Source organism: Somniosus microcephalus, chromosome 11, assembly GCF_052327205.1.
Source record: "Somniosus microcephalus isolate GS21.2 chromosome 11, FLI_Smic_1.0, whole genome shotgun sequence".
Lineage (NCBI taxonomy): Eukaryota > Metazoa > Chordata > Chondrichthyes > Squaliformes > Somniosidae > Somniosus > Somniosus microcephalus.
In genome coordinates this window covers 133,947,867-133,964,610 of record NC_140997.1, presented here as the reverse complement: position 1 = coordinate 133,964,610, position 16,744 = coordinate 133,947,867, and the positions used below count along the sequence as shown (strand labels likewise).

The 16,744-nt window shown below is 55.0% G+C and overlaps 1 protein-coding gene across 1 annotated transcript in view; it reads right to left on the bottom strand.

Moving 5' to 3' along the window:
• rad54l2 (RAD54 like 2) overlaps nt 1-16,744 on the bottom strand; it is a 161,742-nt gene that overhangs the window by 68,666 nt on the left and 76,332 nt on the right. The window contains exons 12-13 of the mRNA XM_086001283.1: nt 6,646-6,894; nt 4,312-4,430 (exon numbers count right to left, since the gene is read on the bottom strand). Coding sequence (XP_085857409.1) covers nt 4,312-4,430; nt 6,646-6,894 — 368 coding nt within the window. The remainder of the gene's footprint in view (nt 1-4,311; nt 4,431-6,645; nt 6,895-16,744) is intronic.

The following is a 16,744-nucleotide window of genomic DNA, read 5'->3' as shown; positions in this document are numbered from 1 at the left end:
AGCACTGCACCCCATTCTACAGTGACAGAACTGTACCCACCAGAACTGCACTTTGTCCTAGTGACAGACCTGTACCCACCAGTACTGCACCCTGTTCTAGTGACAGACCTGCACCCACCAGTACTGCACTTTGTTCTAAACTGACAGACCTGTACCCACCAGTACAGCACCCTGTTCTAGTGACAGACCTGTACCCACCAGGACTGCACCCTGTTCTACAGTGACAGATCAGTATCTACCAGTACTGCACTTTGTTCTACAGTGACAGACCTGTACCCACCAGTACAGCACCCTGTTGTACAGTGACAGAGCTGTACCCACCAGTACTGCACCCTGTTCTACAGTGACGGACCTGTACCCACCAGTACTGCACTCTGTTCTACAGTGACGGACCTGTACCCACCAGTACTGCACTTTGTTCTACAGTGACAGACCTGTACCCACCAGTATTGCACCCTGTTCTAGTGACAGACCTGTACCCACCAGCACTGCACCCTGTTCTAGTGACAGATCTATATGCACCAGTACTGCACTTTGTTCTACAGTGACAGACCTGTACCCACCAGTATTGCACTTTTTTCCTGCAGTGACAGACCTGTACCCACCAGTACTGCACCCTTTTCTACAGCGACAGACCTGTAGCCACCAGCACTGCACCCCATTCTACAGTGACAGACCTGTACCCACCAGTACTGCACTTTGTCCTAGTGACAGACCTGTACCCACCAGTATTGCACCCTGTTCTAGTGACAGAGCTGTACCCACCAGTACTGCACCCACCAGTACTGCATCCTGTTGTAGTGACAGACCTGTACCCACCAGTACTGCACCCAGTTCTAGTGACAGACCTGTACCCACCAGCACTGCACCCTGTTCTAGTGACAGATCTATATGCACCAGTACTGCACTTTGTTCTACAGTGACAGACCTGTACCCACCAGTACTGCACTTTTTTCCTGCAGTGACAGACCTATACCCACCAGTACTGCACCCTTTTCTACAGCGACAGACCTGTAGCCACCAACACTGCACACCATTCTAGAGAGACCTGTACCCACCAGCACTGCACCCCGTTCTAGTGACAGACCTGTACCCACCAGTACAGCACCCTGTTCTAGTGACAGATCTGTACCAACCAGTACTGCACCCCGTTCTAGTGACAGACCTGTACGCCACCAGTACTGCACCCTGTTCTACAGTGACAGATCTGTATCCACCAGTACTGCACTTTGTTCTACTGTGACAGACCTGTACCCACCAGTACAGCACCCTATTCTACCGTGACATAGCTGTACCCACCAGTATTGCACTTTGTCCTACAGTGACAGACCTGTACCCACCAGTACTGCACCCTGTTCTAGTGACAGACCTGTACCCACCAGTATTGCACTTTGTTCTAGTGACAGACCGGTACCCACCAGTACTGCACTTTGTTCTACAGAGACAGACCTGTACCCAACAGCACTGCACCCCGTTCTACATTGACAGACCTGTACGCCACCAGTACAGCTCATCCCCGCAAATGGCTCCCACCACCAGTGTCAGACCTGTACCCACCAGTACTGCATCCTGTTCTAGTAACAGACCTGTACCCACCAGCACTGTTACCCATTCTACAGTGACAGACCTGTACCCACTAGTACAGCACCCTGTTCTACAGTGACAGACCTGTACCCACCAGAACAGCACCCTGTTCTAGTGACAGTCCTGTACCCACCAGTACTGCACCCTGTTCTAGTGACAGTCCTGTACCCACCAGTACTGCACCCTGTTCTAGTGACATACCTGCACCCACCAGTACTGCACCCACCAGTACTGCACTTTGTCACAGTGACAGACCTGCACCCACCAGTACTGCACATTGTTCTACAGTGACAGACCTGTGCCCCCCAATACTGCACTCTGTTCGACAGTGACAGACCTGTACCCACCAGTGCTGCACCCCGTTCTACAGTGGCAGACCTGTACCCACCAGCACTGCACCCCGTTCGACAGGGACAGACCTGTACCCACCAGTGCTGCACTTTGTTCTACAGTGACAGACCTGTACCCACCAGCACTGTACCCTATTCTAGTGACAGACCTGTACCCACCAGTACTGCAGTGTTCTACAGTGACAGACCTGTACCCACCAGCACTGTACCCTGTACTACAGTGACAGACTTGTACCCACCAGTACTGCACCTTGTTCTACAGTGACAGACCTGTACCCACCAGCACTGTACCCTGTACTACAGTGACAGACTTGTACCCACCAGTACTGCACCTTGTTCTACAGTGACAGACCTGTACCCACCAGTACTGCACCCTGTTCTAGTGACAGACCTGTACCCACCAGTACAGCACCCTGTTCTACAGTGACAGACCAGTACCCACCAGTACAGCACCCGGTTCTAGTGACAGACCTGTCCCCACCAGTACTGCACTTTGTTCTACAGTGACAGACCTGTACCCACCAGTACTGCACCCCGTTCTAGTGACAGACCTGTACCCACCAGCACTGCAATTTGTTCTACAATGACAGACCTGTACCCACCAGTACTTCACTTTGTTTTACAGTGACAGACCTGTACCCACCAGTGCTGCACCCCATTCTAGTGACAGACCTGTACTCACCAGTACTGTACCCCATTCTACAGTGGCGGATCTGTACCCACCAGTACTGCACTTTGTTCTACAGTGACGGACCTGTACCCACCAGTACTGCACCCTGTTCTACAGTGATAGACCTGTACCCACCAGTACTGCACCCCCCGCCTCCCCCCCCCCCCCCCCGCCGACACAACTTAGTTTTGGAAGTGCAAAACATTGAAATTTGCTCATTTCAATTTCAGAACTTAAATGTGGATAAGCAAAACAAACAAAAATGGAGAAAATAAAATAAGCTCTTTTAAAAAAAAAAAAAAATAAAAGTAGTGAATTATTGTAAGGATTAAGTTTATAGGCTGCTTTTGGCTCCAGGTCTCGGGTGTAAGAAATAATTGAGTCATGAAGGAAGCTGCAAGTGGAAGCAACTCATATCAGAGTTGGTGAGTTGTGTAGGACCTGCTTCGGAAGCGATTTTGTCCCCAGCCAACGTCCATATACCTGTACTTTCCAGCAGGAATTACTGAACAGTGATCGGGGCAGGAACCCCGGCTGATTTCCCCCCTCCTTCACCCAAGGGTGCCAAGGCCAACTGTCGTGCCCCTACTGCCAACCCAGCAGGGATCAGCTCCTTCAGGACAGCATTCTGCAACCTTCCTGGTGTGTGCGGCACAATATCATACTGGAGCTTGGGAGGGTGGAGGTACTTACCCAATGGGTGAACTGGGATCAGTCTCAACACCAGGTGCATGACATCACAAAGTTACCAGCACCAATAAAAGCCCCCTCTGTTTACACCAGCCTACCTTACATAGAAACATAGAAGATAGGAGCAGGAGTTGGCCAGTCGGCCCCTCGAGCCTGCTCCGCCATTCAATGAGATCATGGCTGACCATCCAAACTCAGTACCCTGTCCCTGCCTTCTCCCCATATCCCTTGATCCCTTTAGCCTTAAGAAATATATCCAACTCCTTCTTGAATATATTTAATGAATTGGCCTCAACTGCCTTCTGTGGGAGAGAATTCCACAGGTTCACCACTCTCTGGGTGAAGAAATTCCTCCTCATCTCAGTCCTAAATGGCTTATCCCTTATCTTTAGACTGTGACCCCTGGTTCTGGACTCCCCGGCTATCGGGAACATCCTTCCTGCATCTAGTCCTGTTAGAATGTTATAAGTTTCATTGAGATCCCCTCTCATTCTTCTAAACTCCAGCGAGTACAAGCCCAATCGACCTTAAATGCCCCAACCCATGCCACAACTGAAGAACCCCAACTGCATCACCTACGACATACAACACTGGGCTGCATTTGTAAAGCAATGCATAAAGTACAACACTTCCCACAACCACCGCCCCCCCCCCTCCCCCCAAGATGATCAGCACAGCTTGGGTGTAGGTCTCTATCTGCCCCACCCACCTCCGCCTAATTAGCCAAGGCTCCTGATGGCCACACAGTGGGGGATGCTCGAAAGTGTGCGCGTATGGGTAGCGGGCGAGGGCTGGGTCAGCCTAGGCCGTGATGCTTCCACCCCCAACCACCTCCTAAGGTCAGACACAAGCAGCGGGCACACAGGCGAGGTACTCAAGGGCTTCCTATCGAACCACATCCCAGCGCGAGTCGACGCCTTCGGGAGAAAACTGGGGGAAAAAAAGCTCTGTGCTCAAGTGGAACTTCCGTCTGGCCCTTACCCATTCCGTGCTTCACTCCCCTTAAAGCTGTCTTACCTAAACACAAGGATCTTGTCTCCAAGCTTCACACTCTCTTCAATCAGCTCAAACAGCAGCACCATTTTTGCAGAGTTTTCTAGCAAGCCAGGCTGGTAGTTTGCCAACACATCCTTAGCCTGAGGACACAGATAGAGAACTGTCCACTTAATTCAACTGTATTAGGCTCTAAAAGATCATATAGTATTTTACACAAGGGAGAGAACAGTGAACAAAATAAATCGGCAGTTAGCCGAGCCAGTTATTGGAACAGAGCCCACAGTGGAAAGGCGAGTGCTTGCTAAAAGGGATTGGAGGAGGAAGGCTCTATAAAAGGTGACTTGACGCAGAACCAGAGTGTGACAGAGCGCCAATTCACACCCAATTATCCCCTGCAGAGGGGGGGGTGGGGGCAGAGATTGAGGAATATTACAAGGCAAACTAATGGGGCTAAAGGCCGACAAGTCCCCTGGATCTGATGGCCTGCATCCTAGAGTCTTAAAAGAAGTGGCTGCAGGGATAGTGGATGCGTTGATTGTAATTTACCAAAATTCCCTGGATTCTGGAGAGGTCCCAGCGGATTGGAAAACCGAAAATGTAACGTCACTTTTCAAGAAAGGAGGGAGACAGAAAGCAGGAAACTATAGGCCAGTTAGCCTAACATCTGTCATTGGGAAAATGCTGGAATCCATTATTAAGGAGTTAATAGCAGGACATTTAGAAAATCATAAGACAATCAAGCAGAGTCAACATGGTTTTATGAAAGGGAAATCATGTTTGACTAATCTGCTAGAGTTCTTTGAGAATGCAACAAACAGGGTGGATAAAGAGGAACCAGTGGATGTAGTGTATTTGGATTTCCAGAAGGCATTCGATAAGGTGCCACATAAAAGGTTACTGCACCAGATAAGAGCGCACGGGGTTGGGGGTAATATATTGGCATGGATAGGGGATTGGCTAACTAACAGAAAACAGAGTCTGGATAAATGGGTCATTTTCTGGTTGGCAATCAGTAACTAGTGGGGTGTCACAGGGATCAGTGCTGGGGCCTCAACTATTTACAATCTATATTAATGACTTGGATGAAAGGACCGAGTGAACAGTAGCCAAATTTGCTGATGATACAAAGATAGGTGGGAAATCAAATTGTGAGGAGGACACAAAGAATCTGCAAAGGGATATAGATAGGTTAAGTGAGTGGGCAAAAATTTGGCAGATGGAGTAACATGTGGGAAAATGTGAGGTTATCCACTTTGGAAAGAAGAATGAAAAAGCAAATTATTATTTAAATGGAGAGAGACTACAAAATGCTGCGGTACAAAGGGATCTGGGAGTGCTCGTACATGAAACACAAAAAGTTAGCATGCAGGTACAGCAAGTAATTAGGAAGGCTAATGGAATGTTGGCCTTTATTGCAAGGGGTATGGAGTATAAAAGTAGAGAAGCTTTGATGCAACTTTACAGGGCACTGGTGAGACAGCACCTGGAGTACTGCGTACAGTTGTGGTCTCCATATTTAAATAAGGATATGCATTGGAGGCAGTGCAGAGAAGGTTCACTAGGTTGATTCCTGGGATGAAGGGGTTGACGTATGATGAAAGGTTGAGTAAATTGGGCCTATACTCATTGGAGTTTAGAAGAATGAGAGGTGATCTTATTGAAACATATAAGATTCTGAGGGGGATTGACAGGGTGGATGCTGAGAGGATGTGTCCTCTAGTGGGGGTATCTAGAACTAGGGGGCATAGTTTCAAAATAAGGGGTCGCCCATTTAAGACGGAGATGAGGAGGAATTTCTTCTCTCAGAGGGTCATGAATCTTTGGAATTCTCTACCCCTCAGAGCTGTGGAGGCGGAGTCACTGAATATATTCAAGGCGGAGATTGACAGACATTTGAACTACAAGGGAGTCAAGGGGTATGGGGAGAGAGCGGGAAAAGCGGTGTTGAGGACAAGATTGGATCAGCCATGATCTTATTGAATGGCGGAGCAGGCTCGAGGGGCTGATTGGCCTACTCCTGCTCCTGTTTCTTATGTCCCGAGGAGTTCCCAGAAATCGGCTGCAGAATGGAAGTGGGAAAGGTATGAAAGTAGGTCTTCGCAACAGAGACAGACGTTGAACAAGAGGGAGAAGATAAAATTATTTTTGAATGGGGGGCCTAGGGCAGTGGAGGGGTGTGAGGTGCTGAAAATCACCATCTTCCTCCCATGGGCTGCTCGAGGAACAGTATTTATTGGTGACAATAGTCAAGTCAGACCGCCTGGCTCTGTCGTGATCCAGCTCCAGCAGGAACATTCTCAAAAGGGGGGGAAAGCCTAAATACAGACAAGAGAAAGGAGGAGGTATGGCACTTACCCAGTCATATGTGATGACCTGGTTGGCTTTTTCCTGGAAATGGTTGAATCCGACATTCTGGGTGAACTTGCTGTTCGCGGAATCTACGGTGGCAGCCGCGCTTTCAGTTTTCCTTTTGCCCCAAATCGGCAGGGCGCGTGCATTTGGCGTCCCCGCGTTAAGGTCATTTACCTCAAGATCCAAATCTGGATCATTGGCCAGATTCTCCTTCTGCAATGCCTCATAAAGTACATCGGGGTGGTTCCAGATCTGGCAGAGAGCAAACCAACAAAAATCATTCAACCTTACAGTGCATCACACTCAAACACCCACCTACCTGAACACACAAATGGCACAATTATAGCACGACATTCCTCGCCAGTCATGGACGGAGTAAGAACGTAGGAACAGTCGTCGGCCATTCAGCCCCTCGAGCCTGCTCCGCCATTCAATGAGAGGGACCTAATTCCATATACCCGCCTTTGGCCCATATCCCTTAAAACCTTTGGTTAACAGAAAGCTATCAATCTCTGATTTAAAATTAACAATTGGTCTAGCATCAATTTCCTTTTGCGGAAGAGCGTTCCAAACTTCGACCACCCTTTATGTGTAGAAGTGTTTCCTAATTTCACTCCTGAAAGGTCTGGCTCTAATTTTTAGACTATGCCCCCTAGTCCTAGAATCCCCAACCAGTGCTCCTCTTAGTATCTTGAAAACTTCAATCAGATCACCCCTTAACCTTCTAAATTCTAGGAAATAGAACCCTAATTTGTGTAATCTCTCCTCGTAACTTAACCCTTGAAGTCCGGGTATCATTCTGGGAAACTTATGCTGCACTTCCTCCAAGGCCAATATATCTTTCCTAAGGTGTAGTGCCCAGAACTGCTCACAGTACTCCAGCTGTGGTCGAACCAGGGTTTTGTATAGCTGAAGCATGACTTTTACCCTCTTGTATTCTAGTCCTCTAGAATTAAAGGCCAGCATCCCATTAGCCTTTTTGATTATTTTCTGTACCTGTTCATGACATTTTAATGATCTATGTACCTGGGCCCCCAAGTCTCTTTGTACCTCCACTGTTTTTAGCTTTCATCATTTAGAAAGTGCCCTGTTCTATCCTTTTTAGGTCCAAAGTGGATGACCTCACATTTGCCTACATTGAAATCCATTTGAACAGTTTTGCCCACTTAATCTGTCGATATCCCTTGGTAATTTTATGCTTCCATCTACACTGCCTACAATGCCGCCTATCTTTGCGTCATCCGCAAATTTTGATATATGACTTTCTATGCCATCATCTAAGCTGTTAATAAATACTGTGACTAGTTGAGGCCCCAATACAGATCCCTGCGGGACACCACGAGTCACATCCTGCCAATTTGAGTACCTGCCCATTATCCCTACTGCCTGTCTCCTGCTGCTCAGCCAATTTCCTAACCAGGTCAATAATTTGCCCTCAATTCTGTGGGCTTCTACCTTAGTTAACAGTCTTTTATGTGGGATAGCAGGGGGGGCCCGGCGTTGCCAGGGCAGTTTAGAGGGCCGCGCGGTTGACGGTCGGCCGCTGCCGCTCCCCCGCTGTGTCTCGGGCCGCGCGGTTGATGGCCGCCCGCTGCTGCTCCCCCGCTGTGTCTCGGGCCGAGCGGTTGAGAGGCCCGGCCCGAGTGACCCCAACTCACCTCCCGTTCCGGCGGGCCGACGCAGCTGCCTCGCTCGCTGTTGAGGAAAAGCAGGGGAAAAAATGGTGGCGAAGTTTCGGGAAGCTGCAGGATTAGGTCCCGCCCGTGACGCACCAATTGGTCAACCATCAGGACACTGAACTGTAGGATTGGTCAACCATCATGTCACTCAACGCTAATGAGCGGTAGGATTGGTCAACCGCTAATGAGCGGATATTTGAAGGTTTTTTGTATACTGTCCGAACAATTTGTGTGTGACCAAAAAGTAAATATGCCTATGACACTCCCCTGATGATCAGCTTTCTTTTGATATAACATGTGCGTCGGTACGCTCTATAACTTTTGAGTGTATAGCGGACAGACAGACATACTGCTTTTTTATATCTATAAATAATAACTAGCTGGGGGAGCCCGGCTTTGCCAGGGCTGTTTTGGGCCGGGTGGTTTAAATCGAGTCCCAGGCTTTGGGGCCTCTCTGTGTCCCTCTGTGAATCTGCTGCCGGGCAACATTTTAAATCGAGTCCCAGGCTTTTGGGCCCTGTCTCTGTGTCCCTCTCTCAATCTGCTGCCGGGCAACATTTCTACCTTTTAATACCTTGAAAGATGAAAGTGAAAGTACTTATAAAACGTTTTTGGTAAATCTTATGTTATTTTTTAAAAGAGATACTAACTTTTTGGAAGCTGGATTAGCAGATTTTGAGCTGGAAGTAAATGGGGTTTTTAGCTTGAGGCAATGGCTGCCAGATCCCTGAGATGAAAACGATTAGTCCCGCTCACAGACGCAGCGATTGGCCAACCATCAGGCGACTGAACTGTAGGATTGGTCAATCGTGACGGCACAGGATTGGTCGAACCTTGACATCAGTCAATCAATGCTAATTAGCAGATAATGAGTTTAATTTTGAAGGTTTTTCGCGTAAGGCGCGAACAATTTTCGCCCGACCGAGAAGTAAATACGCTTACGACCGTCCTGGAACCGTAAGCTTTCTTTGGAGGTAACGCACGCGTAGGTACGCTCTATAGCTTTCGAGTGCATAGCCGGACAGACGCACACCGAAGGACAGACAGACAGATCGATCCTTTTATATAGAAAGACTAGCTGAAGTGCCCGGCGGTGCCGAGGCTTTTTCGAGGGCATGTTGTTGTTGGAAGAGAGAGAGAGCGCGCGACTGGGGGGGGGGGGGGGGGGAAGAGAAGGCGGGTGGGGGGAAAGAGAGGGCGGGGGGGGGGCAGGGGAAGGGAGGGGGGACGGGAGAGCGGGGGGGGGGGACAAGGGGGGCGGGGGGGCGACAAGCGGGGGGGGGGGGGGCGACAAGGGGGGGCGGGGGGGGACAAGGGGGGGCGGGGGGGACAAGGGGGGGCGGGGTGGGGACAAGGGGGGGCAGGGGGGGGACAAGGGGGGGCGGGGGGGGACATGGGGGGGCGGGGGGGACAAGGGGGGCGGGCAAGGGGGGCGGGGGGGACAAGGGGGGCGGGGGGGGACAAGGGGGGCGGGGGGGACAAGGGGGGGACAAGGGGGGCGGGGGACGCGGGGGGCGGGGGGGAGACAAGGGGGGCGGGGGGGGGCGGGGGGGGGACCGAGGGGGGCGGGGGGGGGGACCGAGGGGGGGCGGGGGGGGACCGAGGGGGGCGGGGGGGGGACCGAGGGGGGGCGGGGGGGGACCGAGGGGGGGCGGGGGGGGGACCGAGGGGGGGCGGGGGGGACAAGGGGGGGCGGGGGGGACAAGGGGGGGCGGGGGGGACAAGGGGGGGCGGGGGGACAAGGGGGGGCGGGGGGGGGACAAGGGGGGGCGGGGGGGGACAAGGGGGGGCGGGGGGGGACAAGGGGGGCGGGGGGGGACAAGGGGGGCGGGGGGGGACAAGGGGGGCGGGGGGGGACAAGGGGGGGCGGGGGGGGACAAGGGGGGCGGGGGGGGGACAAGGGGGGCGGGGGGGGACAAGGGGGGCGGGGGGGACAAGGGGGGGGCGGGGGGGGGACAAGGGGGGCGGGGGGGGACAAGGGGGGCGGGGGGGGACAAGGGGGGCGGGGGGGGACAAGGGGGGGCGGGGGGGGACAAGGGGGGCGGGGGGGGACAAGGGGGGCGGGGGGGACAAGGGGGGCGGGGGGGGACAAGGGGGGCGGGGGGGACAAGGGGGGCGGGGGGGGACAAGGGGGGCGGGGGGGGACAAGGGGGGCGGGGGGGACAAGGGGGGCGGGGGGGACAAGGGGGGCGGGGGGGGACAAGGGGGGCGGGGGGGGGACAAGGGGGGCGGGGGGGGACAAGGGGGGCGGGGGGGTGATGCACTATCAATTGCTACAAAAGACTGGAGATTGAGAAAGTAATAAACAGGCTTTTATTACCAAAGAAGAGTGAAGGCTGCACAGGCCTCTGCTGTCAGGGGGAAGGAGGCGGACTTGATGAGGGGTCGGGCTTTATCCGCATAGTTGGGCACCCACTGAGCATAGTAAGAGAAAAACCCCAGGCATCTCTTCAGTGCTTTCTGGCAGTGGGGGAGGGGGAGCTCCATAAGGGGGCGCATTCTATCGGGGTCTGGGCCGATGACTCCGTTCTCCACTACGCAGCCAAGAATAGCGAGGCGCGTAGTACGAAACATACATTTGTCTTTGTTGTATGTGAGATTCAGCCGCTGGGGCCGTCCGGAGGAATTTCTCTAGATTAACGTCGTGGTCCTGCTGGTCGTGGCCGCAGATGGTGACGTTGTCTAGATATGGGAAAGTGGCCTGGAGCGCGTTCTGGTCAACCATCCGGTCCATCTCCCGTTGGAAGACAGAAACTCCGTTGGTGACGCCGAAGGGAACTCTGAGAAAGTGATAGAGCCGACCGTCAGCTTCAAAAGCTGTGTTACTGGCGGTCCTCAGCCCTGATGGGGAGCTGGTGGTATGCCGACTTCAGATCAATCGTCGAGAACACCCGGTATTGTGCTATCTGATTGACCATGTCAGATATGCGGGGGAGTGGGTATGCATCTAGTTGGGTGTAGCGATTGATCGTCTGGCTGTAGTCAATAACTAGGCGCTGTTTTTCGCCAGTCTTCACTACCACCACTTGTGCTCGCCATGGGCTGGTGCTACTTTCAATAATCCCTTCCTTCAGGAGTCTCGCTACCTCGGATTTAATGAAGCTCCTATCCCCAACACTGTAACGCCTGCTTTTGGTAGCGATGGGCTTACAGTCGCGGGTGAGGTTAGCGAACAAGGAGGGGGGGGGGACTTTAAGGGTGGAGAGGCTGCAAATGGTGCACGGCGGGCGATTTAAAAGCTGCTGGCTGCAGACTGTGAGTGGGGGGAGGGGTCCGTCATACGCTAATGTGACACTCTTAAGGTGGCACTGAAAATCCAACCCCAGTAGAACGGCAGCGCAGAGATGGGGCAGGACCAGAAGTTTAAAATTTTTGTATTCTGTGCCCCTTACTGAAAGGGTCACTACACAGTAGCCACCGACGTCCGCTGACTGGGCTTTGGAAGCCAAAGAGATCCGATGTGGTCGTCAGATGAGGCGGTGGTTGAGTCCGGCTCCCCCGTGGTTGAAGTCGGAGGCGTCCAAGATGGCGGACAAAATGGCGGCGCCCACGGTCCCGATCCCCACGCGGCTGGGGGAGCCCAAGATGGCGGACAAGATGGCTGCGCCCACGGTTCGCACGCAGCGCTGCTGGCGTTAGCGGTCTTCCCTTTGCAGGCGCTAACGTAGTGACCTTTCTTCCCGCAGCCGGAGCAGGTAGCATTCTTCGCGGGGCAGCGTGCTCTAGGGTGTTTAGCTTGGCCACAAAAATAGCATTTTTGTGCCTTGGACATCGCTGCAGCAGTCGGAGGTGGCGGTCCCATGGCCCAAGATTGCGGCGTCCACGGCGCGGGGCGATGAGGGGAGAAAGCGTCCATATTTCTGTGGGCCGCGTCGAGCGAGAGCGCGAGGGACACTGCCTTTGTCAGGTCTATTTCACCCTTCTCCAGCAGCCTCTGCCGGGAGTAGTCGGACCTTAGACCCGCAACGAAAGCGTCTCGTATCAATCCCTCCGCATGTGCCGCGGCCGATACTTCCTTGCAGTCGCAGCCGCGTCCGAGTACCCGCAGTGCCCGTAGGAAGGCTTCCACCGATTCCCCGGGCTGCTGTCTGCGAGATCTTAAAAGGTGCCTGGCATAGACCGTGTTAACCGGGCGTGCATACTGCCCTTTCAGTAGGTCGATAGCCGCCGCGTAGGTCGTCGCATCTTGGATTAAAGTATAGACTTGGTGGCTCACCTTCGAGGCCAGGATTTTCAGTTTATTTTCATCAAGAGTCACGGTCGAGGCTTCCAGATACGCCTCAAAGCAACGCAGCCATTGTGCGAATTTAGTCGACGAACCCGCTTCTTGGGGGTCTAGGTCCAGGCATGTTGGTCTGAGGGCTCGCAGCAGCGCCTGCTGCTCAGCGTTTTGCGCCATCGGTTGATCAGCATCCGCAGCCAACATTTAACTTTGGTAATAAAATTGATGCACTATCAATTGCTACAAAAGACTGGAGATTGAGAAAGTAATAAACAGGCTTTTATTACCAAAGAACAGAGCATGCCTCTTGTGGTTGCCTGGTATCCAAAAGGGCTGGAGGCTTCTGAGCAGCGACCTTTATACCCAGCCATGAGGGTGGAGCCAGGGGCGGAGTCAGCTGAGGCATGCACAGACAAGTACAACAATATGCAAGAGTGAACAACAGTACTAACAGTGAACAACAATACTAACAACAGTGGTTTACCACAGGGGGGACAAGGGGGGCGGGGGGGGACAAGGGGGGCGGGGGGGACATGGGGACAAGGGGGGGCGGGGGGGACAAGGGGGCGGGGGGGGACAAGGGGGGGCGGGGGGGGACAAGGGGGGCGGGGGGGGACAAGGGGGGCGGGGGGGGGACAAGGGGGGGCGGGGGGGGGACAAGGGGGGCGGGGGGGGGACAAGGGGGGCGGGGGGGGGACAAGGGGGGCGGGGGGGGGACAAGGGGGGGCGGGGGGGGACAAGGGGGGCGGGGGGGGGACAAGGGGGGCGGGGGGGGACAAGGGGGGCGGGGGGGGACAGGGGGGGGGCGGTGGGGACAAGGGGGGGGGGCGGTGGGGACAAGGGGGGGGCGGGGGGGACAAGGGGGGGCGGGAAGGGGAGCGGGGGGGAAGGGGCGGGGGGGCCCAGGCCGAGAGCCCCGCTCTCCGAGCCCCGCCCCCCCCGGCCAAGAGCCCCGCTCTCCAAGCCCCACCACCCCTGTGGCCGAGCCCGATTGCGGCTCTGAGAGACGGCCGGCGGCCGAGCCCCGCCCCCCCCCCCCCCCCCGCCGAGCGCGGAACAGAGACGCCGCGTCTCACCTGCTCCTGCTGCGCGCGCACCCTGACCCTCGTGGCTGACGCCGTTGCCCTGGGTAACGTGACACGGCGGGGGCGGGGAGGTGAGGAGCTTAGCAGAAGCGCAATCACCTAGCTCGGGCCTGACTGGGCAAGAAAGGCGCAGGCTTTGAGGCCTAAGAAAAAAACAAGGAAAGGTAGGAAAAAGAATGTTCAGGTTAGGTTTACAAATGAGTGATTTATTTAAAAACAATTTAACAAATTCAATTTTATTTTGGTAGAAATGTATATTTGAAAAGAAAGACGCAGAAAGCAGGAAAAAGAATGGAAGCAAGATGGCGGCAACTCACCTCGGTTGAGAACGATAAGGCCCGCCCACACACGCACTGATTGGCCCCGGCCGCACGCGGCAGCAAGCCGCCGTACGATTGGTTGACCTCGAGGGCACTCTGTCGCTAATGAGCGGATAATGAGATGCTAATGAGCGGAATGTTGAAGGTTTTTGGGATACCGCGGGCGCGATTTTAGCCCGGCCGAAACGTAAATACGCTTAAAACCGTCTCGGAAGCGTAAGCTTTCTTTGGAGGCAACGCGCGCGTAGGTACGCCCTGTAACTTTTGAGCGCATAGCCCGACAGACGCACAGGCGATGACAGACAGAAGGATCGACTGATTTATATATATAGATAAATAATAATACTAGCTGGGGGGAGCCCGGCGTTGCCAGGGCTGTTTTGGGCCGGGTGGTTTAAATCGAGTGCCAGGCTTTCGGCCCTGTCTCTCTCTCCCTGTGTGAATCTGTTGCCAGGGCTGTTTTGGGCCGGGCGGTTTAAATTGAGTCCCAGGCTTTGGGCCCTGTCTGTGTCCCTCTGTGAATCTGCTGCCGGGCAACATTTCCACCTTTTAATACCTTGAAAGATGAAAGCGAAAGTACTTATAAAAAATTTTTGGTAAATCTTGTTATTTTTTAAAAGAGATACTAACTTTTTAGAAGCTGGATGATCAAACTAGTTTGAGCTGGAAGCTGAAGTAATGGCAGTGGAACAATGGCTGCCACATCCCTGAGATGAAAACGATTAGTCCCGCCCACACATACACACACCGATTGGCCAACCATCAGGGGACCGTACTGTAGGATTGGTCAATCGTGACGGCACAGGATTGGTTGAACCTTGACGTCAGCCAATCAATGCTAAGTAGCAGATAATAAGTTTAATTTTGAAGGTTTTTTGCATAAGGCGCTAACAATTTTGGTCCGACCAAAAAGTAAATACGCTTACGACCGTCACGGAACCGTAAGCTTTCTTCGGAGGCAACGCGCGCCTAGGTGCGCTCTATAACTTTCGAGCGCATCGCCGGACAGACGCACATGTGAGGACAGACAGACAGGACAGACAGACAGATCGATTCCTTTATTATATACTAGCTGAAGTGCCCGGCGGTGCCGAGGCTTTTTCGAGGGCATGTTGTTGTTGGAAGAGAGAGAACGAGCGAGCGACTGGGGGGGGGGGAAAGAGAGAGAGAGAGAGAGCGCGACTGGGGGGGGAAGAGAGAGCGCGACTGGGGGGAAGGGAGGGCGGGGGGGAGAGAGGGGCGGGGGGGGAGAGAGGGCGGGGGGGAGAGAGGGCGGGGGGGAGAGAGGGCGGGGGGGGCGGCAGGGGGGACAGGGAGGAGGGCAGGGAGGAGGGCAGGGAGGAGGGCAGAGAGGAGGGCAGAGAGGAGGGCAGAGAGGAGGACAGAGAGGAGGACAGAGAGGAGGACAGAGAGGAGGACAGAGAGGAGGACAGAGAGGAGGACAGAGAGGAGGACAGAGAGAAGGACAGAGAGAAGGACAGAGAGAAGGACAGAGAGAAGGACAGAGAGAAGGACAGAGAGAAGGACAGAGAGAAGGACAGAGAGAAGGACAGAGAGAAGGACAGAGAGAAGGACAGAGAGAAGGACAGAGAGAAGGACAGAGAGAAGGACAGAGAGAAGGACAGAGAGAAGGACAGAGAGAAGGGACAGAGAAGGACAGAGAGAAGGACAGAGAGGAGGACAGAGAGGAGGACAGAGAGGAGGACAGAGAGGAGGACAGAGAGGAGGACAGAGAGGAGGACAGAGAGGAGGACAGAGAGGAGGACAGAGAGGAGGACAGAGAGGAGGACAGAGAGGAGGACAGAGAGGAGGACAGACATATATATATATATATATATATATATATATATATATATATATATATAGATATAGACTAGCTGGAGTGCCCGGTGGTGCCGAGGCTTTTTCGAGGTCATGTTGTTGTTGGAAGAGAGAGCGAGGCGAGAGCGGGCGACTGGGGGGGGAAGCGAGAGCGGGCGACTGGGGGGGGAAGCGAGAGCGGGCGACTGGGGGGGGAAGCGAGAGCGACTGAGCGAGAGCGGGCGACTGGGGGGGGAAGCGAGAGCGGGCGACTGGGGGGGGGAAGCGAGAGCGGGCGACTGGGGGGGGAAGCGAGAGCGGGCGACCTGGGGGGGGAAGCGAGAGCGGGCGACTGGGGGGGGAAGCGAGAGCGGGCGACTGGGGGGGGAAGCGAGAGCGGGCGACTGGGGGGGAAGCGAGAGCGGGCGACTGGGGGGGAAGCGAGAGCGGGCGACTGGGGGGGGAAGCGAGAGCGGGCGACTGGGGGGGGAAGCGAGAGCGGGCGACTGGGGGGGGAAGCGAGAGCGGGCGACTGGGGGGGGAAGCGAGAGCGGGCGACTGGGGGGGGAAGCGAGAGCGGGCGACTGGGGGGGGAAGCGAGAGCGGGCGACTGGGGGGGGAAGCGAGAGCGGGCGACTGGGGGGGGAAGCGAGAGCGGGCGACTGGGGGGGGAAGCGAGAGCGGGCGACTGGGGGGGGAAGCGAGAGCGGGCGACTGGGGGGGGAAGCGAGAGCGGGCGACTGGGGGGGGAAGCGAGAGCGGGCGACTGGGGGGGGAAGCGAGAGCGGGCGACTGGGGGGGGGAAGCGAGAGCGGGCGACTGGGGGGGGAAGCGAGAGCGGGCGACTGGGGGGGGGAAGCGAGAGCGGGCGACTGGGGGGGGGAAGCGAGAGCGGGCGACGACTGGGGGGGGAAGCGAGAGCGGGCGACTGGGGGGGGGGAAGCGAGAGCGGGCGACTGGGGGGGGGAAGCGAGAGCGGGCGACTGGGGGGGACGC